At 52.1% G+C, this 21,395-nt stretch overlaps 7 protein-coding genes across 7 annotated transcripts; 4 read left to right on the forward strand and 3 right to left on the reverse strand.

Annotated features, from left to right (window-relative positions):
- Positions 1–2,486: 2,486 nt before the first annotated feature.
- Positions 2,487–3,419, forward strand: KD926_011658 (uncharacterized protein; the record flags this gene model as incomplete). Its single annotated transcript, XM_053096173.1, has 2 exons — positions 2,487–3,206; positions 3,282–3,419. 2 exons carry the CDS (start codon positions 2,487–2,489, stop codon positions 3,417–3,419), a joined length of 858 nt encoding a protein of 285 aa, XP_052959669.1.
- Positions 3,420–3,830: 411 nt separating this feature from the next.
- On the reverse strand, positions 3,831–8,134 carry KD926_011659 (class I myosin myoA; the record flags this gene model as incomplete). Its single annotated transcript, XM_053096174.1, has 9 exons — positions 3,831–4,267; positions 4,324–4,892; positions 4,943–5,190; positions 5,243–5,334; positions 5,391–7,088; positions 7,143–7,625; positions 7,694–7,739; positions 7,799–8,035; positions 8,132–8,134. The coding sequence occupies 9 exons, from the start codon at positions 8,132–8,134 to the stop codon at positions 3,831–3,833; spliced, it is 3,813 nt and encodes a 1,270-aa protein (XP_052959670.1).
- A 1,304-nt stretch (positions 8,135–9,438) lies between these two features.
- Positions 9,439–11,325, reverse strand: KD926_011660 (OPA3 family protein; the record flags this gene model as incomplete). Its single annotated transcript, XM_053096176.1, has 3 exons — positions 9,439–9,781; positions 9,831–10,159; positions 10,549–11,325. The coding sequence occupies 3 exons, from the start codon at positions 11,323–11,325 to the stop codon at positions 9,439–9,441; spliced, it is 1,449 nt and encodes a 482-aa protein (XP_052959671.1).
- Positions 11,326–12,240: 915 nt separating this feature from the next.
- KD926_011661 (Pkinase-domain-containing protein) lies at positions 12,241–15,821 on the forward strand (the record flags this gene model as incomplete). Its single annotated transcript, XM_053096177.1, has 4 exons — positions 12,241–12,522; positions 12,601–13,043; positions 13,100–15,200; positions 15,258–15,821. 4 exons carry the CDS (start codon positions 12,241–12,243, stop codon positions 15,819–15,821), a joined length of 3,390 nt encoding a protein of 1,129 aa, XP_052959672.1.
- Positions 15,822–16,581: 760 nt separating this feature from the next.
- KD926_011662 (uncharacterized protein) lies at positions 16,582–17,456 on the forward strand (the record flags this gene model as incomplete). The annotated part of the gene is made up of 3 exons (XM_053096178.1): positions 16,582–16,807; positions 16,902–16,954; positions 17,031–17,456. The coding sequence occupies 3 exons, from the start codon at positions 16,582–16,584 to the stop codon at positions 17,454–17,456; spliced, it is 705 nt and encodes a 234-aa protein (XP_052959673.1).
- A 433-nt stretch (positions 17,457–17,889) lies between these two features.
- On the forward strand, positions 17,890–19,123 carry KD926_011663 (NAD(P)-dependent alcohol dehydrogenase; the record flags this gene model as incomplete). Its single annotated transcript, XM_053096179.1, has 2 exons — positions 17,890–18,039; positions 18,095–19,123. The coding sequence occupies 2 exons, from the start codon at positions 17,890–17,892 to the stop codon at positions 19,121–19,123; spliced, it is 1,179 nt and encodes a 392-aa protein (XP_052959674.1).
- A 408-nt stretch (positions 19,124–19,531) lies between these two features.
- On the reverse strand, positions 19,532–20,641 carry KD926_011664 (uncharacterized protein; the record flags this gene model as incomplete). Its single annotated transcript, XM_053096180.1, has 1 exon — positions 19,532–20,641. One exon carries the CDS (start codon positions 20,639–20,641, stop codon positions 19,532–19,534), a length of 1,110 nt encoding a protein of 369 aa, XP_052959675.1.
- Between the last annotated feature and the right edge of the window lie 754 nt (positions 20,642–21,395).

The following is a 21,395-nucleotide window of genomic DNA, read 5'->3' on the forward strand; positions in this document are numbered from 1 at the left end:
TTGGATAAAGAAATTCCTGTTTGAACGATGTTCCGTCTTTGTGTTGTACAAATCACTTCTCGTGCTGTCAGTGACTATGTCAATATATTCATCCATGCGGCATCCTCCCTTACTCTCAGGTCTCACTTGAGTAATACCTTCGATTCGATATTGGAAGCAAGCAAGGAAATTGCAGAGTGCACAGTACAATGTCCAAAGCTTAATTCGATTTGTGTATATCTCAACAGCCTATGCAAACGCTTTCTTATATAAGGAGAGAGACCAGGTCGATGTACATATCGATGAAACGGTCTACGGGCTAGGACAGGGGTGGAAGACTACGATGAGCGGAAGCAAGTTCAGCACCCTGGCACTACGATGGAGTTCCAAGCGCAAGACTTTCCGTGGCCATGTGCCTATGCTAAACGTTTAACAGAGCGAGTACTCCTGCGAGTTTTCGCTGAAGATGGTAAATTTGAAGGGCTTCTGATTCTGAGGCCATCAATCATTGCTCCCACGCAAACGTTTCCGTATCCCGGGTTCAACATCTTCAAATCCACTTCGTCCACCATGCTAGCAGCTTCATTGATACTGGCTCGTCTAGAGCAACGCTTTTCTACCGTTCATTTCTCCGACTAATGAGCGTCACTGAGCATTGCCCGTTTCTTACGCGCTGGGTTGTCCTGAATGGTAGAGATCTGCCTTTCCTTGCACAAGTCATCTAGGCGAGCTTTCATACTGTATTTTTATGAGCGTGGCTCTGATATGGCTAGAAAATCGGATGTAAACGCTTGATTATCTCTCATACTGCAACTACAGGGGTTCTAGAAATGCAGCGGCCCAGTGTGGGTCAGCTGACTGACTGACTACGTGCAGGCTAGCGCCGCAAGCCATACCAGCAGGCTCCAACAATGTCTCTTCCAGATCGTGTAAACCGAGCTGTTCTGTGGTTGTAATCAACCACTGATCAATGTTGGTATCACCAGCTAGGCACTGTGTACACAGTTAAGTGAACAGGTTGTTTCTGAAACAAAAGTATAGATTGTAAATAGATAGATAGATGTATGTTCCCAGGTCAGGTTCCAAGATACCCCTTTTATCCTGTACGCGGATACTCGACGGTCACAATACCGGAGCCGTAGCCTCACGCAAGAATGCATACGTACACCGAGCAAGGGATATAATGTGTCAGTCGCTAGCGGTGAGTTACCGCTAATCTGTTACGACCGGAGGATATATCCCGACAATAAGCGGACTTGTCAGACACATTTTCATCTCCGAAGGTTGGATATACTTCCATATGCACAAAATGGTGTACCTTCAGTACCGTCTCTACACCACTATTATCGTAATCAGCTTTTATAGATATCTTACAGATTGTTAATTTCTATTGAACAAGTTATGCTCCTGAGAGTCAATGGAATGGAATTCACAGACAAGAATGCCGACAACTCATACTAAATGTCTCTAAGATTCCTTCAGCGGGAATTAGGGCGCTTGGTATGTCAACGATGGCTGGTGAATTGACCGTTCTCAAAATCGAGTGCCTGATCCCGCAGACCCAATATATCAGCTAAGAATCTTTTCTATTACGACAATTATGCCTCAACTAATTGTCACTCTGCAACGGAATATGTCTAAAGCTAGAAAATCACTCAAAGCTTTAGACATTGTTGATGTTAGCTAGGGGGTTAGTGGATAGTTTATTCTTCCACATGAACCAAAAAGTCCAACATCGAATCCTGCAGGGATTCCACTATCCAGCCTGCCATATGTAGTACTATACGAACTTAGGCCGAGCCCGCCCACTGCTCAACCTCCTTGGTCGCAGTATGGGACGCCTCTGCGTCCGGTGGCAGTTGATGAGAAATTTGTCAAGCCACCACATCGCTGAGTCTTTCACAAACATCTCTTCGAAATCTCTTGTGCGAGGGTCAGAATGGTTCATCGCCATCATAAGTGGAAGCCCTTGATCGTCTTGACGCTTGAGACAGCCTACCAAAGCTTTGATGACACTTAGGGCTCAACTTCAGCTCTTTCACGATAATAGATGGATGAGATATGAATGCATTTAGATATTTGGTTCTTTTAATTAAAGATATTAGGTGTTTAGAAGTAAGTCTAGTTTAACTCACATAAAAAACATGCCAAAGTATGCCAGAATCCGTTTGGCATTACTACGTAGAGAAGGGGTGGTGCATATCACACTATTCCTATTCAGGCAAAGTACACGCGCGCTGACTCATCCCACCATCCACAAGTCACCGCCGACCACATGTGGCTGGGCGCCCCACCACTGCCCCACCAGACCTAGACCCATGACGAAACACCGCCACAGCCCCTCCTTCACACCTGAGGCACCGAGCTGAGCTACGAAGCTCTCCTGGTTAAATACCTCTCTCTTTCTCTCTTCATCTTCCTCCTACTAATCCTCTCCCTCATCAACCCTTCCCATACCTATCCATATTCATCTTCCATATACCCACACACCCAAAATCTCTACCAAAATGGGCTTCTCCAACCTCATCCAAGACACCCTCAAGCACGCAGCCGGCGGCGGCGACAACAACAACAACAGCAGCAACCAGAACTCCTCCTACGGCGGTGGTGCTCCCCCCAGCTACGGTAACGAAGGCGGCTACAGCGCCGGCGGCAGCAGCCAGTTCAACACCCCTCACGGCGGAAACCCTTCCTACGGCGGCGGTCCCCCCAGCTACGGTAACGACGGTGGCTACGGCGGCGGTGCCCCTCCCAGCTACGGCAACGACGGCGGCTACAGCGCCGGCGGCAGCAGCCACTACAACACCCCCCACGGCGGTAACCCCTCCTACGGCGGCGGCGGCGGCTACGGCTCGGACGACGACTTCAGCCCCGCGGTCTCGCACGCCCAGGCGGAGCACAGCAGCGAAGATAAATCCCTGTTCAGCACGGCGCTGAACTTCATCAAGGATCGGAAGTCGCAGTCCTCGCAGAACGATATCGATGAGTCGCAGATGGTGCAGTCGCATCAGGCGCTGTACGGTGGCGGCGGAGATGACAGCCGGGCTCATGATTCGAACTCCCTCGGTGCCGGGGCTGCCATGCAGGCGTTAAAGATGTTTACGTCGGGTGGTGGGTCCTCGTCTAGTGAGAGCAGTGGTGGCATGGATAAGAACAAGTTTATTGGAATTGCCATGGCTCAGGCGAGTAAGTTGTGGGAGGAGAAGAATTCGAGCGGGGGTGGTGTGGTAAGTTTGAGCTCTCTTTTCCTCTTTTTTTTGACATCAATGAGGCTAATATTTTTTGTTTCTTCCTCTATATAGTCCGAAGATAAGCAGTCTGCTGTGAACAAGGCTGCCGAGATGGCGCTGAAGATGTACATGAAGAACGGGGGCAGTGGATCGTCCGGCACTGGAGGACCCGGTGGTCTGATGAGCTTGGCCAGCAAGTTCTTGCACTAAGCTGGGGTAAACATCGGGTGGATTGAATTGGATTGAAGCATAGTTTATTTCAGGGAAATTCATTTATGTATGTTCGTGCAACCTTGTATGTAGCATGCGGGCCATGTTTTTACACACCATAGCCGACAGCTCAAGCATATATAGTATAGCAAACTCTATTTATACCAAACATTTCTACCTACAAATTCAACAATGTCAACATCCACCGAGGGTATGCCAGCGCCAAGCAATGTAGGTCCACTTTTTGGGGTTGGTATCAGGTAGACCGGAAACACTCAATAAACGGAATGACACTCTAAGGCTGAGCAAAAATAAAAGGGAAAAGAATAAAGGAAAAGGAAAAAGACCAATGGGTGTGTGCTAAATCAGAGAAAGAAAAGAAAAAAAAAAAAAGGAAGGGAAACGAGGCAATCACCAGTCATCGTCGTCGTCTTGCTGATGCTTCCCTTGCATAGCGCTTTGTCTTGCCCTCAATGCCTCGGCAAGGCCACCAGCCAAACTTGCGTTCGAGGCGCTGTTAGGGGTGGCACGTCCACTGCCGCCGGACGAGTCTTGCGACTGCATGCTCACAGCACTGTCACGAGGGGCCGGTGGAGGGGCCGGTGCTGTCCTCTTACCCGCCATGTTAGGCCGCTTGGCGGGTGGTGCAGGGGGCGCTGGCTTGGCCTTGGCGGCGGCAGCCGTGGCAGCTCCGTTGGTCGCGGGGCCTGGGCTAGCTCGAGGTGCCGCTGGGGGCGGAGGCGGGGGGGTAGGTCTCGGTGCCGGTGCAGGGGCAGCTTGCTCTTCCAGATATGCTTCGGGAGTCCAGCCCTGCACGGATGTTGCAGTATTCATACACAACCACCAACCTACCCAGATCAATTAGCAAGGTCTAAGATACGGGATCATGACAGAAAAGACTTACCATTTCCTTCCTTGGAAACAATCTGCACAATCTCACCCGCTCGGATAGAAAGCTCGTTAGACTGGGCGCTGCTAAAATCGTACAGCACCTTGGCGGTCGGTTTCCTTTGTGCCGGAGGACTCGAAGGTGGAGGAGGTGGGGGAGCTCTCATTGATCCAGACGACGCAGTCCGTGTATGAGAAGCGGCGACAGCTGCAACGGGTTGCGGGACCGGCCTGGGTGCCGGCGGTGGTGCAGGTTGAGCGGCAGCTGGTTGGGGAGCCGGTGGTGGAGGTTGCACAGCGGCCGGCTGTGGGGTGGCCTGGGGCATGGGCTGACGTGGAGGCACAGGTCGAGAAGCCAATTTCGAAGGACCACCGCCGGGGCCTCCAGGACGAAGCAGTTTGCCTGTGGTGACGGGTCGCGCGGCTACCTGCTTAGGTCGAGGGGTTGGTTTGGAAACAGAACTGGCAGGTTCTCCGGCACTGGTATGGATAGTGCTACTCTTGTAACTGTCCACATTGGAAGCAGCGGGATCCTTGACGACCTTCACGGTGGCCAGCTTTCCTGGTTTCTTGTTATACTCGATACTATTCCTTTATTAGTCATCAGGTCGCCAAACTATTTCAGCCAAACTTACTGGTCGCCGATCTTCAAGTTCAACTGTCCGCGCAAGGCAGTGGAAAGATGAGTAAAGAACTCCGTCTTGAAAACACAGTTCACGAGAGGATCGGGCTCCTGTGCGCCAATGACAAGGGAGAACCAGTCGTCTTTCAGGTTCGATGTGCTAACGGCTTTGATAGCTCCAATCGGGATCGTTCGCTCGGACGAGATAGTCAACTGATTGTTAACGATAGTTTGCGCTACAATATATACATGGCGGCTCGTCTATAGACGTTAGTTAGACCAAAATTCTCTTCGGGCGCCAAGTTTAACTCACCAAAATCAAGATTCGAGCAGAGGGCTTGCTGGAGCGACCGAATTTAGATACTAGCACCTCACCACGGCAAGAGAAAAGCACATTTTCCGATCCTATAAGTAATCCAAGTCAGTGGAAGAAGCATTGTAAATTTTGAGTAGAAACGTACCGCTAATGCCTGCACCGTCACGGATCATTTCACCAGGACCGCCCTTGTTGCCCACGCCAATGTAATCACCGAGGAATCGTCGGGAACCGAGCAAACTCATACGTCGACGTTCCTTCTGGCCCTGGAGTAGCTGGTGACCCTTATCGCGCACCTTAATGAGCTCAAGGCCGCCAGTGCAGCGACGCCAGAATCGTTGGATACGGATCGCACATTCAATGCGGTAGCGCAGGTAGTTACGCCAAGCGCGCTGGATTCGGATAGCCATGTTATGCCAGTACCGATCACGCATGGCCTCCAGCGCGAACAGCGTCTCTGGAGTCTTGACGAAAACCTTTGTGATACCCATCTGGAACTCCTCTGCCGGAATGCTGGTATCCTTCAAGATCTGGCGGGCACCAGATTCGACGTCACCCGTCCAGGTGTATTCACCAGCATAGGACGTCTTGGGCGAAAGCAGGTAAAAACGTTCCACGAATTTGTCGAAAGTTTGACGGTAGGCGAAACCAGCACGTCGAATACGCACGTTCTCCTGAAGACCAAGGTATTTGATTTGGTGCAGCACGTTGCCGACGTTGTATTCCCTGGGGGCCTTGTTGTCATTGGGTTTGATGGTTCGAATGTAAGAGGGCTGAGCCTTCATCAACGTCGCCACCAAGTCGTTGGCGGAAGCTTTGATCTTGTCGCTTGCCGTGGGGGGTCGTCTCTTGTCGTCCTGGTTGACCTGGTTGGGGAAGAGCGTGTGAACAAAGTTGTTGCTCGAGTGGCCGACGAGGTTCAGCAGATCCTTGAGCAGCTGGTCCTTGTTCTTGTCCGTCATGCCCTCGATCGCATAGCTGACATCACCAGCGTAATGCTTCACGATGAATTGACCCTGTCGGCTTTCGAAATTGGGGTTCTGGCCGAGGAAGTTCAGTCTGCCGACGAAGGTGTTGTCCGCAGCACCAGAGTCAGCATGGGCCGTTGCGCACGCATCGTTCAGTGCGGCAAAGACACCTGGCGGGCGCTTGTCCTCGATCAGCGAGCACACAACCTTGTTGTCAAAGTATTTAATCGGAGTCCACTGGATTTGCTCGCGGGCATATTCATCCTGCTCCGCCTTCAACGTCAACTGAATGAAGATCTGCTGAAGCTTCTCGTTGACATAGTTGATACACAGCTGCTCGAAGGAATTCTTATCGAAAATCTCGAATCCGTAAATATCCAGGATACCGATGGAGTTGGTGATAGACTCCCGAGCAGTCAAAGAAGCGTTGACGCGCTCCACAATCCAGTCGAAAAGGTTGAAATAGATCGCCTTCGAAAGCGCATCGCGCACAGCCAAGGCCTGGGTCGTGTTCAAGGGCACCTCGTAAACAGATCCCCTACGACCTCCCCGAGACGTCTCCATGATACGGATGGTCATCGCCTTGTTCACCTCGGCCGGATCGACCTCTAAAAGGTAGGCGACGAAGTTCACGACCGATTGGTCCGCGATGGCGGCGTTGCCGGAGTCGTCCTCCGTGAACTGGATATTTCCGATCCACAGAATCGTCGCCAACATGCGGAAAACATCGTCCTGCTCGGCCTCGGTCATACCAATAACCCCCATTGCGTTGATCGTATCCTGGAACTCGGCAGCGTCGTCGACACCGGGCACATCGAAGCATTTAGATCGGCTAGTGTAGACGTAGGACTGGGGTTGTTGCAAACCGAACATGTCTAGTTTGTTGAGTTAGTGTAAGACATTACGACACAAGACCAGCCCATTCATACCTCGATACTTCTGCGGCGCAGCTTTCGTAAACTGGTAGAAGATGTGGAAGTTACGCTCGTTCGTAATCTGCCCCACAACTCGCGACTTCTCCAGCAGATAATTGGTGATGTTGGCACCGACCGGCTCTCCATTGGCGTTGAACTCCAATTCCAAGTATTTTCCGAAACGGGACGAGTTGTTGTTACGCAGCGTCTTCGCGTTACCGAACGATTCCAGGAGCGGGTTTGTTGCGAGGACCATGTCCTTCGTTTGTTGGATGGACGAGTCCGTGCCCCCCGATACACTCGCGATATACTGCATGATCCGCTTCGCAGCCTCGGTCTTTCCAGCACCGGACTCTCCGGAGATGATCACACACTGGTTGTCTTTATAGGATTTCATGTTATAGTAGGAGGATTCGGCGACCGCGAAGACATGGGGCGGGGTTTCCAGTCGATTCTTCCCCCGGTAGGATTCGAGAACGCTATCGGTATAGATGCCCACTAATCAAAAACAAAACGTAGTCAGTCACAAGTCCCGATACCCCTTATACCAGAACAAGCGCACTTACAGTCTCGGAAAGGGTTAACAGACACCAGCACGTGTCCAATATAAGTCTAGAAACACACCAGTTAGCCGTCATCTGTCAGCCTTGACCGCGCGATCCGAAGCTTACGTAGATTTCGTCATGTTCAAAGCGCAGCTTCAAGTTATCGTTGATGGCTTCGTTCGAGATCTTGCTCAGCAATGTCAAATCGGAAACACCAATCTCCTTCTTTTTCGTGCTTTCGAATGCGGCCTTGCGAACTTGGGGCTTGCCGCCCGCTTGCCGCCCATCGCCGACATCAGCGACCTTGGAGCGACCAAAACCTCGACTCTTCTTCTCCCCGCCGACCGGACGTCGTGAGTGTCCCTGGAATTGGAATATAGGTTAATGGATTTTCTTGCCAGTAATATTACCCATTGCTCGTCTCCCGGTCCAGAATATCAACCAAACAAGTCAACTCACCATGGTTGTTGCTACCGATCGCCCCCGGATCTGGCGCAGGCGTCAAGATATCCGACGTATCAGTTGCGGAATACCGGTCGATCACCGATTACAGAGGAAGAAAGGGAATGAGCGTAAAAGACAGGATGCTCATTCCAGGGATTGGGTAGTGAATGGTCAAGAATAACTCCGATAGAGGAGTATGCGGAACGAATGGAGGTGGAAGTGGAGGAGTTAGAGGGAAGAGGGAGGGAGAGAGGGAGAGGGAGAGAGGGAGGGACCAGAATGACGACGGTTGCTTGTGGAGGACAGATGGGATTTCTGCCTAAGGCCGCTGATCCCCCCTTCTGCGCCACACCGCCGCACGTGTGGCACGCCCGCCGGCAAAGCACAACGCGCAATCTTTCGCCTCCACGGTTGGGTCGGCCACTCGTTCCTTCCTTCCCGTCCTCAAGTCTGGCCCAATTTCCTGGTGCCTGACGCGCCGCTCGTAGGTGTGCACGTGCCATGGTCTTGGTTCTCACAATCCCATTTGCTTATGGCATCGCTACGGTGTAGTTACAAAAATTCTTTTTTTGAAACATTTTTATAAATATCAAGTCCCTGAAGATAGTAAATGTGGTTCGTTTAAGGAATCCCGCTAATTCCTGACTCGTTCTCTGGCAATTCATGGAATACATATGCTCCAAAAGGAGCCCTAGGCATCAGTTTCTCGTGGTCTGCGCCTGTTCCATGTATGAAAGTCGTAGGCAGTCCTTTTCCCATTAATTAGCTAAATCGAGGGGGATTCTTTCTGCCTTATTTAACTCGCCAGAGCGTTGATGTGTCAGGTCGATAAATGCCCGATAATGGCACACATGGTTTCTATTATTACAGAGTAAGCTCTGGCGTGTCTTGCATTCTCCTCTCCAGATTGGCCTAGTTTCGACTTTCGAAGAGATCTTGCTCCACAGTCCACCTCGGTGTCGGTTCCCATTCGTATCCCTATTCGTATGGCTCTGACCCCTTGAATGGCCTGGGGCAGCCAAGTCCCTAATGACGTCATATCCTCTGGCCCACCGTGAACACGCGGCAATGGCAATACAATTCACCTGGACTTCAGGTACAGTGTAGATCAATTACAGCGTAGAAGTAGCTTGATTGGTATCTTTCATAGGATTCTGGGCTGTTAGTGTTGGTTCAATTGCTCTGGTCTTGGGTTCCATTGTTGGATTCATCGTATGGAGTCTTGGATATATATCCCGCAAGGTGGGACCAGAAACGCTCAACCACAACGGCAAGAGTAGAATGAAAATCAATGATCCATCACCCCGAACTACGCAATCTGCTCACTCATACACCATGTCATCTTTCCAGAAGTTTATTATGCCTCTTGCCTTTCTTTCACCCAGATAATCATACAGAATCTCCTGCCCCTCATGTGTGCGCACAGCCTGACCCATGGTCTTCAGGGATGGGAACAAATCGCTTAGGATGTTAATGTCGTTCTCTGACAAATTTTCAGCGTTGTCGGAGTGGGCATGGGCCAAGAGGTTGATAGAATCTGCCACAGAAGGGTCCTGCGCCGGGATGTCCACGAGGTTACCCATGTATTCTTTTATACTCGCAAGGAAGCTAGATGAGTCGGGAATAGGAAGTATGGAGACGGATATGGATAGAGTTTCCATCGTTCTAGGAGTGTTAATTATGAGCGATATTGGAATGGCTGTGGATGGCGTACAGGATTTGGAGGGACAATAGTGCGTCTAGATTACAATTCCCCGTTGCGCTGTTGAATGGTTGTTCGGAAAGAAGGAGAGCGATGATGCATCTTCCAGGCGACGACAGCATGGATGTAGAGAGATCCTTTAATTGAGAAATTGTTTGTTCCTTGCCGTCGGAGTCGAGAGAAGAGGGTATTAGGAGAAGGACGCGTAAAGGTTGCGGATTAGTCCCCAGGTAGAAATTGAAGTCGTGTCCTGGTAAGTGGGATTCTATGAAGACATTGGTGAGGTTTTGGATGAGAATTTGGATGGTCAATTGATGCAGAAAGAGTACCGTGAAGAACAGCTGCTTGAGTCGTCAGCACTGGCCCTATGACTTTCCATACGGAACGCGTTCGAAGAGATGAGGAGAATTGTCCACGAATGGAATCCATATCAAATGGATGGTTCATAGTAGATTATAATTTCTTGGTGCTCTATAATGTGCAGGCGAAGAGAGGAGCAAGAGAAGAGAAGGATAAGTATGTACAGTGGGAGAGAGGAGATTGTTCACCCCGCTCAACGTCATTCGGTAACAGAGAAGGGTATCCCAAACAGAAAAACAGGTATAACATCACCTGTGTACAAAACAACCTCTATGACCAAACAAGACTTTACACGAAGCCAAACGTCTATTAGCAGTAAAACTCAATTCGATTTCGATGGCGGACCCTGGTTAGTTGGATTCGTGGGAACCGCGGTCTTGTCTTCGGTCTTCTTGGCCTGCTCTTCGCCGACAACAGCTTCAGCCGTCTGTTCTGGACTTTGACCAAATGTGAAATAAGACGTGACGCGCGACCACCAACTGGGCTCTTCAGCCTCCACTTCCTCCTGCTTTTCCACCTCCCAAACTTCGCGGGGGAGAATCCTGGGTGAGGACTTTGACAGCACCCCTTGCTTGGCCTTTTGTTGCAAAACCTCCTTCTCCAAGGCCACCAAGGCCTGCCGAGCGGCCTTCTCTGATTGTTCCAGCTCAGCTAACCGAGACTCAACGTCCTCTCTGCGCGTAGTTTCCTTCCTCCGTGACCTCCACGACTCGAAGACGATCAAACCACCCGCCACCAGAAACAGGAACGATTCGCTGATGAAGGTCGCACCCGACTCGATGGCTTTCGATTCCGACAGGGGTCGTATGTGAGGTTTTCGAGGGTTTGCTGCGTCTTGGGCGGCGGCTTTAGCCTTCGCGGCGGCTTCTTCTTCAGCTCTGGCCTCGGCGTGCGTTTTCGCCGTCGGGGAGGTCGGTTTGTGTTTTCGCAGTTCGGCTTCGGCGACCGCTTGTCTTTGTGAGGCGGCGTTATCGCGGAGGGTCCCTAGACGGAGACGCATGTCGAGCCGGTGAAGAGATTGCGCCATGCCGATGCAGATTCGTCGGAACCGTTCATGTTCGCGGGCTTGTGCTTTAATTTGGTTCTTGGAGTAGTCAGCATTGATTGTTTGGTCGGGGTTGCTAACAGAATCGACTGGGTTGAGCATACGGCGATCGGCTTCGAAAGGGTGCGGATAGCCAGGGAGGAGAGCTTGAGTGTGAGGGACATGGTGAATTAGTGGCAGCTCAATCGTAGATGATGACCTTCGCTTCCTTTCCTTGCATTGAGTCCGTTGTCGCAACTGTAGGGGGTAAGAAGAATTTGGAATTACGGAGTAGGCACCACTCTGCGTCATCCATGCAGATGCACAAGTGGGATTTATCCAGGCTGAGTCATCAATGCATGGTTGTTACGGCATTCGGATCAATGTTTATCGATTGCCGGATTAGGCAGACCGTTTGGGGTCGCCCGTGATCAGATCCGTTGCCGTGTCATCCCTTTTACTTTGGCCCTACTGGACTTTGATTCCTCTTCCCTTGCTCCCCACCTGCTGGTGATTTCCGGGACCGAAGACTGTTTGACAGTCGTGTTGGGCGTTGGATGCATGTCATTGTTTTTGAGCGTCATTGTTATATCTTTTTTTGATTTATTCTGGTGAGTCCGCCCTTTTGTCCGAATTTTTCGCCCTTACGTGTTCCTCGGTGTTGATGCCCGCCTTCGATATGGGACGGTTTTATGCTTCACTTTGCCACGCCACTATACTCCCTGTCAACCATCGCTGGTTATAGGCCAGTAGATGGTCATCGCTGATTGCCATCTCGCCCCCCTCAATTGACTGACCGACCATTATCCAGGATAGCACCGGCTCGTCCATTATACCCCGTCCGCACCGTCTAGTATTTTCATATTGTATATTGCAATAACTCATGATTGTTACGACCGACTTAATCGATTCAAAGACCGTCAGCTTGCGCATCCGGCCCGCCAGCGACAATAATATTATAGCGAAAGCAACCCAGGAGACTCCAACGCGGAAGGAAAAACAAAGATGGAGGCTTTGTCACCCCGGTCAACAAATCAAATGATCAAACCGAAAGTCCCCATGGAACGGAAGGTACTCGATCGCAACGCCGCTGCAGCTGCGAATGCTGCACAAAAAGCTGCATCCTCGAAGAACCATGCGCCGCCGCCGCCCGCCCTCGTCACGGAGCCCACCGAGTATGGAGAGCGATACTCGACCGGCGCATTTCTGGGGAAAGGAGGGTTTGCTGTTTGTTACGAGGGCACATTGCTACGCAATAACCGAGTCTTCGCGATGAAGGTGGTAAAGTCGGAAATGACCCAGAAGAAGATGCAGGAGAAGGTACTTTGCGCTCCGGATCCTGGATGATTGAGCTGGACGAGGGGATTTTATTGTTTGCTAACCTGGGCTGTTGTGTAGTTTCGGACCGAACTTCAGATCCACTCGAAGATGCGACACCCTCATATCGTCGGCTTTCATCGCGCGTTCGCTTTCGATCAGAGCACCTACGTGATTCTCGAGCTTTGTCCCAATGGGTCGGTTATGGACATGGTCAGGAAAAGGAAGTGTTTGAGTTTGCCGGAAGTCCGACGATTGATGATCCAGCTTTGCGGTGCAGTGAAATATCTGCATAAGCGAAATGTTGCGCATCGTGATTTGAAGATGGGTAACTTGTTCCTGGATCAGAACATGGATATCAAAGTGGGAGATTTCGGGTTGGCGGCCATGATAATTTCAGAGCGGGACGAAAAACGGAGAAGGACGCTATGCGGAACGCCGAATTATATCGCACCGGAAGTTTTGGATAAGACTAAAGGGGGCCATACGCAAAAAGTCGACATCTGGTCCCTAGGTGTTATATGGTGAGAACGACATGGCCCACATTGACTGCCCTGGTGTGACTAACAATTTTTCATAGCTTTGCGATGCTCACAGGCTACCCTCCGTTTCAATCGAAAACCCAGGAAGAAATATACAAGAAAGTCAGAAACCTCACATACGTGTGGCCCAAAGGCCCAGACTGCGCCAACGACATTCCAGAAGAAGCGAAGTCGCTAGTCAGTTCTTGTTTGAATTTGGCAGAAGAGGAACGACCCGACCCCGACGATATTGTTGAGCACCCCTTCTTCAGCATGTACGACGGATGCATCCCGCGGAGATTGGAGCCTGAGTGCTGCCTTGCTAAGCCGTTCTGGCTTACAACGGATCAGCCTCGCGGCGACAACATTATGATTGGCCACAGCTTGGAGTATGACGAGAAACTTTCCGGCTATATAGATAACGTCGACGACCCGAGCCAGCGATACCACATTTGCAAAGCCGCCTTTTACACTTTCTGCGGCGTTGGGAGGAAGCCAGATGGGTCTGCGCGTAAGGCTGCTGGCAAGCACGGCTCCAAGTCTGCGTTCGCTGAATGCTTCGCGGAAGAGGAGAAGGGACTTCAACCCGTTATTCCTTTGCCGGAAGATATCGTCTACAGCTACCCCTACAATCCAGAGGGAGATTGGAGTGTTCCGGAGCTGTTGCTAACTAAGCGCAGAGACTGTTCGTCGCTAGAAAGCTCCGTTCTGTCTTCGAAGAGTACTGCACCAGCTCGCAGCAATGTTGTGTCACAATCGCGAACGCAGGCCGCATTAGCTGCAGCCCAGCAGCGCCGACAGGAATCTCAGAGCCATGCAGCCACTCTTCGACAGCAAGCGACCGGCCGAGGCTCGGTCAGAAAGGTTCCAACCCTTTGCGATCCCCCAGGCCCCGGACCACGACCGTTGGAAAACGTGCGCGTGGATGATGATGCGTTGTCAGTGCCGGGTGGACCAACAGGTGGTCTCGCGGATCGTCCCATTCGCGCGCGCCGTGGGGTGGCCGCTTCGTACTCAGGCTCAACGCGTGGCTCGGATAGAAACCTGGTACCACAGGTCTCCCGAATTACCAGTGATGCAGCGATGCTGACAGTTGGGAAGACTCGCTCGCAGTCTCGACGGCTAGAAGCCGCGAACAAGGGCGGACCAGGGCTTCCACTACCTAGAGAGCGAATCACCACAACAACAATTGACAGCGCTCCAATCCGGCCGCGACCCGCATCAATTCCGGTTGCCCCTAAGTTGGAGAAACCCGAGGCGCTGAAACCGGTCGAGCCATTGAAGCCAGAGCCTCGACCCACCCCAGCTGAAGAAGTTCACCGTCTACGACCGGAACCTCAATCTCAGCCTCAAGCGATACTTCGAACTGGCAGTAAGACGTCATTATCTTCCGCCAATAAGCCTCGCTCGTCTCTCGGAACGCACCCGCTTTTTCATCGCGATGACTCGTGCGAATCTCTCCCGGGGACTTCTATTGCCGATACCAATGCGGACCTACGACACATGCTTTCAAACCTGGTGCCAAACTCATCTGTTCGACGGCGTGCAGTCGCGAGGAGGGAACCGCATACGTACGTTATCAAATGGGTTGATTACACCAATCGATACGGTATCGGTTACGTCCTGGACGATGGGAGCGTCGGATGCGTCTTTAGAGCGGGAAATGGCAATCCGGCTACTGGTGTCGTCGTGCGTGAAGGGGAGAAGCACATCCGTCGCAAGGCGCGCAGCCATGAGAAACGGGAGGGAGACGTATTTACCTACTCGGAAGCCGACCAACTTGTGCCTCGCCAAGGGAAGCCGGTTGAATTCTACGAGAACTGTGACAACGACGCATCCGGATTCCACGGAGGTGTGCGGCGCGCAGCAGTCTCACCTTCGCTATTTGAAGTCAAACCATCATCGAATGGCTCATCTAGCTCGGGCGTCAAGGTTCGCACAAATTCTGGTATTGATTGCGCGCGAGCCGACGCTGAGAAGATTAAACGCGTCAAATTGGTGGATCAGTTTGGCAAGTACATGATCGGATCTCTGGGCCGACATGGCGACGAGGCATTCCTCGAGGACCAAGCCTCAACCGGGCCCCAAGGACAGTTCATCAAGTACTACCAGCGCCTAGGTAACGTCGGTGTGTGGGGCTTTGGGGATGGTGCTCTTCAGGTTTGTTTTCATCCCCCCTGTGGCTTTTTCACCACCATACTGACCGGTTTCTGAAAGTTCAACTTCCCCGACCACACCAAACTCGTTATCTCGCCAGGTCGCACCAGAAGTTCATCGCCCTGGATCGATTTCTACCACCTGTCGCCCTCGGCCGCTCGTTACTTGAGCGCCAAAGGAAAGATGCACCCCGCTGGATTCGACACGCGGGCGCTGGCATCGGACGAGGTCGGAACGTTCCTCAGCATTGCGTACGGAGCGACAGCTAGTCCGATGGATGAACGTATTCGCGACATCCTCGACGCCAACTCCTTCCTTCAAAAGATCGGATTCCTGAAAGACGTCTTGAAAGGATGGCTTAAACACGGCCGAGTCGGAGGCCGCCCATTCGACAAATCCCTGGGAGTAGAAGGGGGCCTACGATCGCTCGACATGTTCTGGGAGGGAGCCCAGGAGAGGGCACATGGGTCAAAGTTTGTTTGGGTTACAGTGGGGGCGCCTGGAGGGGACGGCGAGTACCGATCCATCACTCTTAGGGAAAAGGACAAAAAGGTGGAAGCAACCCATGAACAGGAGATGGGGATGCTGAGGGAGCGGTTGCGAATGCTGGGGGTACCGTCATAATCGACGGTCCCCGGAGGGATTTTACGATGTTATGATTTTGACTGTTTTGATTCATTGCAATGGTCGTTTTGGTGTGATTCTCGTGCTCATTCCCTTGCATTTGCTGCGTGTTGATTTATTGCATGACCATGCGTCTATTCCAGAGTTGCATATTTAGTATCCAATGTTCAGACCTACTCAGATAATGAATTGACTTTCTGCCAATCCAACCTGCCCCTTGTCCTCTCTAGTCGACGAGTCATCCACTTCATTTACAGGGTTCATGGCATGGCCCTGAGCGCATACCTCGTCCCTTCGATCGTCTCCCCCTCTCGTATTCCCCGCCCAACCAGCCGCTTTGGTGGTTGGGCAAGCGGCTTGCAAGTCTATATTCAGTTCCAAGACGCGAGCTAAGCCGCATCCTACGCTATCGCTACGGTGTGGGTGGTCCACATTACAACTTGGCCTGCAGGATATGGGTGCGAGGACTTCGTATTCCGGAAATTAGCCCCAATCGAGTCCAGGCACGGCACCCTCAATATGCGGAGACCAATCAGCTTAATGCTTGGGTATCTTGGCGGTAGAGGGGGCGACTTGGGGTATAAATATCTGGGTGTAGGTGAGCTCAGATGGTTTAGGTCCTCTCTCGAGATAAACTTCGTACCCAGGGCAAGAAGAAAAGCAGACAGATATACAGTCATTCGTTTTACTGTTCCCTGTGCCCATCCACTCACTTATTATACTCGCTTGTTATCGTGATTGACTGATCGAACTCGCCACGATGCTTTCCTCTCTTGTCCTCCTCACCCCCCTTCTCGCCGGCCAGGGCCTCGCCGCCCATTTCGGCTCTCATCTCGCCGAGATGGAAATCTTTAAGCGCCAGAGCGACAGCGAGGCTTTTGTGCCCGGCACTACCCCTGGCTGTCCTTCTAACTGGCCTATGTGCGGAACGAGCGGCATCTGCTACAACCCCAAACAAGGACAGACCTGCTGCCCGGGTGGAAAGTGTATGTTAGCATCCGCTGCTTTGTCTACGAGACCCCATTTATATCTCACTGTAGAGGGGCCTGAATGCTAACGCTTCATGTGTGATTGTGTTAGATGCCTGCCCGGCGAACTCGTTCTGTCTGCAGGCGCCGTACTGCTGTCCTGATGTATGTCTCATTCCCCCTTTGATGTGTTACACCTTAATTAGCGAATACATGTACATGAACGCTAACATAAGAAAAGGGTCTCGATCCCGAGACCTGCGCCCAACGATACGGCATCACCTTATCTCCAAGCTCAACTGAAGAGCCTGTCCCGGAACCCACCGACACCAGCGTGCCCACGGAGCCCACTCCAGAGCCAACCGACACCGTCGAGCCCACTGTTTCCCAGCCGACTGGCCCTGAACCCACCGATACCGTGACTGAGCCCACCGCGACTGAGCCAGAGCCTACCGAGACCGCTCCGGAGCCGACGACCTCGAACCCGGTGATTCCTAAGCCCCCGACTTCGACTGAACCGTCTGTGCCATCGAGTACAGCGAACCCTACCCAGTCGACTGCGACTCCTTCTACGCCGCTGTTCACTGGTGGCGCGAATGCCAAGGAGGTTGCTGGTGGCGTGGCGATTGCTCTCGGGGGCTTGGGACTATTGGGTAATTTGATTTAGGGAATGGATGAGGGAAGGTCAACGGGAATTTGATGATTTGTGGGATGGGATTGGAATTAATTTAATGGGGGTTCATGTTGATGGATATGAGTTCAAATTTATATGGGTTTTTGGTAGGATGTAATAATTATGAGATTGATTCACATTCAGGAAGCTTCTGCTAGGAATGGCCAATTGATGACTCAATATCCAAATAACACGTCAAACGATAGAGAGGATCGAATCCACCGCGGAGAATCTCTCGGAAAATCTCCAGGCTGCGCGGGGTAGAAAGACCCCATTAGCGTTCCTGCAGATCATCGATCCTATTCTCATTTCCTTCAATTGATTCAACTTCACCGGATATCATTCTACACCCTCATCGCTCTCTCACAGCGAACAACCAACTCCTCTACCCTCATTCTACCCACAAACCTACGCTAAAACAACCATCATGTCCACCTCGATATCCTCCATGCAAAACCCCTCCTGTCTTCTCTATGGCGCCGGCGACTGCCGCTACGAAGACCGACCCATTCCCACCATCGAAGACCCCAACGACGTGATAATCCGCATTGCGTACACCGGTGTCTGCGGAAGCGATGTACGTAACACACCTATTCCCAAGCTCCCCTCAACCACTGACACAGTATCAACAGGTGAGTTTCTGGGTCCATGGCGGCATCAAACGCCGCATCACGCCCGAAAACCCAGTCGTGATGGGCCACGAAGCATCCGGCACAGTGCATGCCATCGGATCTGGCACACACCATCTCAAACCGGGCGATCCGGTGGCCATCGAGCCCGGATATCCGTGTCGACGCTGCGAGCTGTGCAAAGCGGGTCGATACAATCTCTGTCCCAGGATGAAATTCGCCGCAGTCCCTAGTAGCTGTCATGGGACGTTGACGAGGTTTTTCAAGATCCCCGGGGATTATTGTCATTCGTTAGTACCAGCATCGGGATCGGGATCGGGATCGGGAACCGTAGACTCAGATCCTAAGTTGGGTCTAGGTCTCGACGAAGCCGTGCTGATGGAGCCATTAGCCGTGGCGATCCACTCCGTTCGCTCGGTAGGCGTCACGCCGGGGAGTCGGGTGGTAGTGTTCGGTGCCGGCACGGTGGGGTTGTTATGCGCGAGCGTGGCACGAGAGTTCGGCACGAAACAAATCATCATTGTGGATGTGAACGCGCAAAAGCTGGAGTTTGCGGAGAGTGTGGTTCCGAACCCGCATGTCTCTTTCGGCACATATATTCCCTCGTCGACGCTCTCGACAGAGGAAAATGCTAGTAAACTCCTGGAACAATTCGATTCTACGTCTCATAACATCGGGGAAACAGGAATTCCGGGCTTTGATGTCGTGATCGAAGCTACTGGCGCTGAACCCTGCGTGCAGATGGGCATTAATGTTCTCCGGGCTGGGGGTGCTTATATCCAGACGGGCAACGGGAAGAGGAAGGTGGAGTTTCCGATTTCCACGGTGGCAGAGAAGGAGATCACGGTGCGAGGGTGCTTTCGGTATGGACCAGGAGATTTTCAGCTGGGGGTGAAGATGGCGAGTGAGGGTAGGATTCAGGTGAAGAGGTTCATTACGAAGGTGGTGCCGTTTGAGAGCGCCGTGGAGGCGTGGGAGACGACGAGGAGGGGAGAAGGGATCAAGACTTTGATTAAGGGGGTTGAGGAGTAGGGTTGTTCAAGTAGATAGATGACTGCCGAGAATGCTAAAGGAAAAGACAATTTTTGCTATGAGGTAGTTGTATGCGGGTGAGCGTTAAGTCTTACTGCAAGGGAGGGTTTTGGCGAACTCGTTATTAATAGAATTAAATGGGCCATGATGGATAGCCCAGGTGCGAATGATGATAGGTGCAGCGATTAGATTGGTAAGAGATTCTTTTATGAAAGAGGAATGTGCAATGATGTATCAAGCTGGCCAAATTAAACAATATCTCATGTGAAAGGAACGCGTAACACAAATGGTATCGAATAAGACAGAGATCATAAGCAACACCCCCATGCAAGACTAATAGTAGTCAATTAAACATACCAATATGTGCAATTTGAATCCAAATCAGCGTAAATTAACCCATTAAATCCATCAGTGTTTCTCCATCGAGAAAGTCGGCTCCGGCATGGTCACCGAGCTCGCCCCCGACGGTTCCCGCATCGGTGGCATCGACATCGGCGGCCTAGTCTGCTCATGCCCTTGCATCTGCGTATGCATCTGCATCTGCATCGGCATTTGCGGTTGTGATTGCGGATGCGGATGCATAGGATAAGGTGACATTGGTGGCCGTGTCTGTCCATGTCCCTGCCCTTCTGTCTGCATCATCGGCGGTTGCATCGGCGGTTGCATTTGCAGCTGTGAATGCGACTGCATAGGATACAGCGACGAAGACGACTGCGGCGGTGGGAACGGACGACCAGGCAGGAACGATCTCCGATGACCCGGCTGCTGTGCTGCACGATTTTCACCGCCACTTTTCGTAGCCTCCAGCTCCCGCTTCACGCCTTCATACATATGCTCGATGATCTGGATCTCCTCCTGGATATCGAGCATGCAACCATCCAGACATAGCTCGCGCTCGCGCTGCTCAATATATTCGCGGATATTGCGCCACTCGTTCTGGTAGTGTTTTAGACGGTCCGGGAGGCCGGAGCCCTTGAGGTAGGTGAGAACGCCGGCCATGATGGTGTTGATTGCGCCGAAGGCCGTGACAGCGGAGTGGGGGCCCGAGGCGGCGCCGATGGCGGTCAATGCAGCAGCGACGACGATTTGGATGCCCAGGCAGGTGTTGATGAGAATGCTGAAGAAGCGGTAGCGTTGCGCGGAGGCTTGTTCGGCTTGGACGACTCGCGTGTAGATGCCGACGTTGGGGGCGGAGCGGGCGAATTGGTTCAGCGCTTCGAGGGCGGGGACGCTGTCGATGCCGGTGAGGGCGCGGAAGATGAGGAGTTTGTCATGGGAAGGGATGAGAGAGCCGGCTTCGGTGGTTGAGAGCGTGAGGCGTTTCGGTGGGAAGTCGCCCTGTCCTGGACCGCCAGGGCCCATGGGACCTGGGTGTTGTTGCTGACCGTCTGCCATCATGGGGTGGGGTGGAATAGCCTGCCCGCTCATCGGAGGAAAGCCTTGCTCCTCTCGATCAAAGGCAGAGAAAAGGAGACGGCGAGCGAAGGCGCCCAGCCTGCTGGGTTGATGGCCGGCCATGTCGTGTAGTGCTTGCAAGGTAGGGCAACGCACGTTATGGACAGACTTGGATGCGCAGGAGGTGGACCAACAGAAAAGAGAATGAGAAGGGCGATGGCTCTGCTTTAGTATTGAAGTGGCGTCGACTGACGGCAGCGACTATTCCCGTTTGATTGAATTTGTGTTTATTTATTTGCATGATGTTATCTTGTTTTATCCGGATAACTCTGCGCTAAATTCTCTCTGAAAGGCACGGACACCGGCACGTCAGTCCAAGATGCGCATGGATGATTGGATCATAGAGTGAACCTTCACGATACACCGATTGTCGATCCTCATCTTCAAAGAAGACCGTCCCAGGCGAGCGGAAACTAGGGAGAGGAAATCCAACCCTCGAGGGAGGGAAAGTCTGATTTGATGTCTAGAGTGTGATGGCTCATAGCGCAGGCTCCACTCTATTTTACTGACTCCTTGCAGAACCAATCACCAAAACAAACAGCCAGTCTGGACGCAGACACAGCCTCCTTGAACGGTGCCAGGTGATTTAAAATCCTCGGGTGCAAACCCCCAAGTCTAAGCTAAATTCAGAGCTGATAGGAGTACAGATCGTAGCGTCGCATTGGGTCGGGCCAGCTTACCGGGCTGCATGTGCCGGGGAGGACAGACTTGGGCATCGTGCAGAGAAGTGGCCCGGGGCTTGAGTCATGATTAGTCCGGTGGGGAACTGGTAGCTCCAAAAGTTGGGAGTTTTAAGCGACGCTTCCTTGGCTTGTCG

The sequence above is a fragment of the Aspergillus affinis genome (assembly GCF_023601865.1).
Source record: "Aspergillus affinis strain CMG 70 chromosome Unknown NODE_9_length_501208_cov_87_169129, whole genome shotgun sequence".
NCBI classification, from domain to species: domain Eukaryota; kingdom Fungi; phylum Ascomycota; class Eurotiomycetes; order Eurotiales; family Aspergillaceae; genus Aspergillus; species Aspergillus affinis.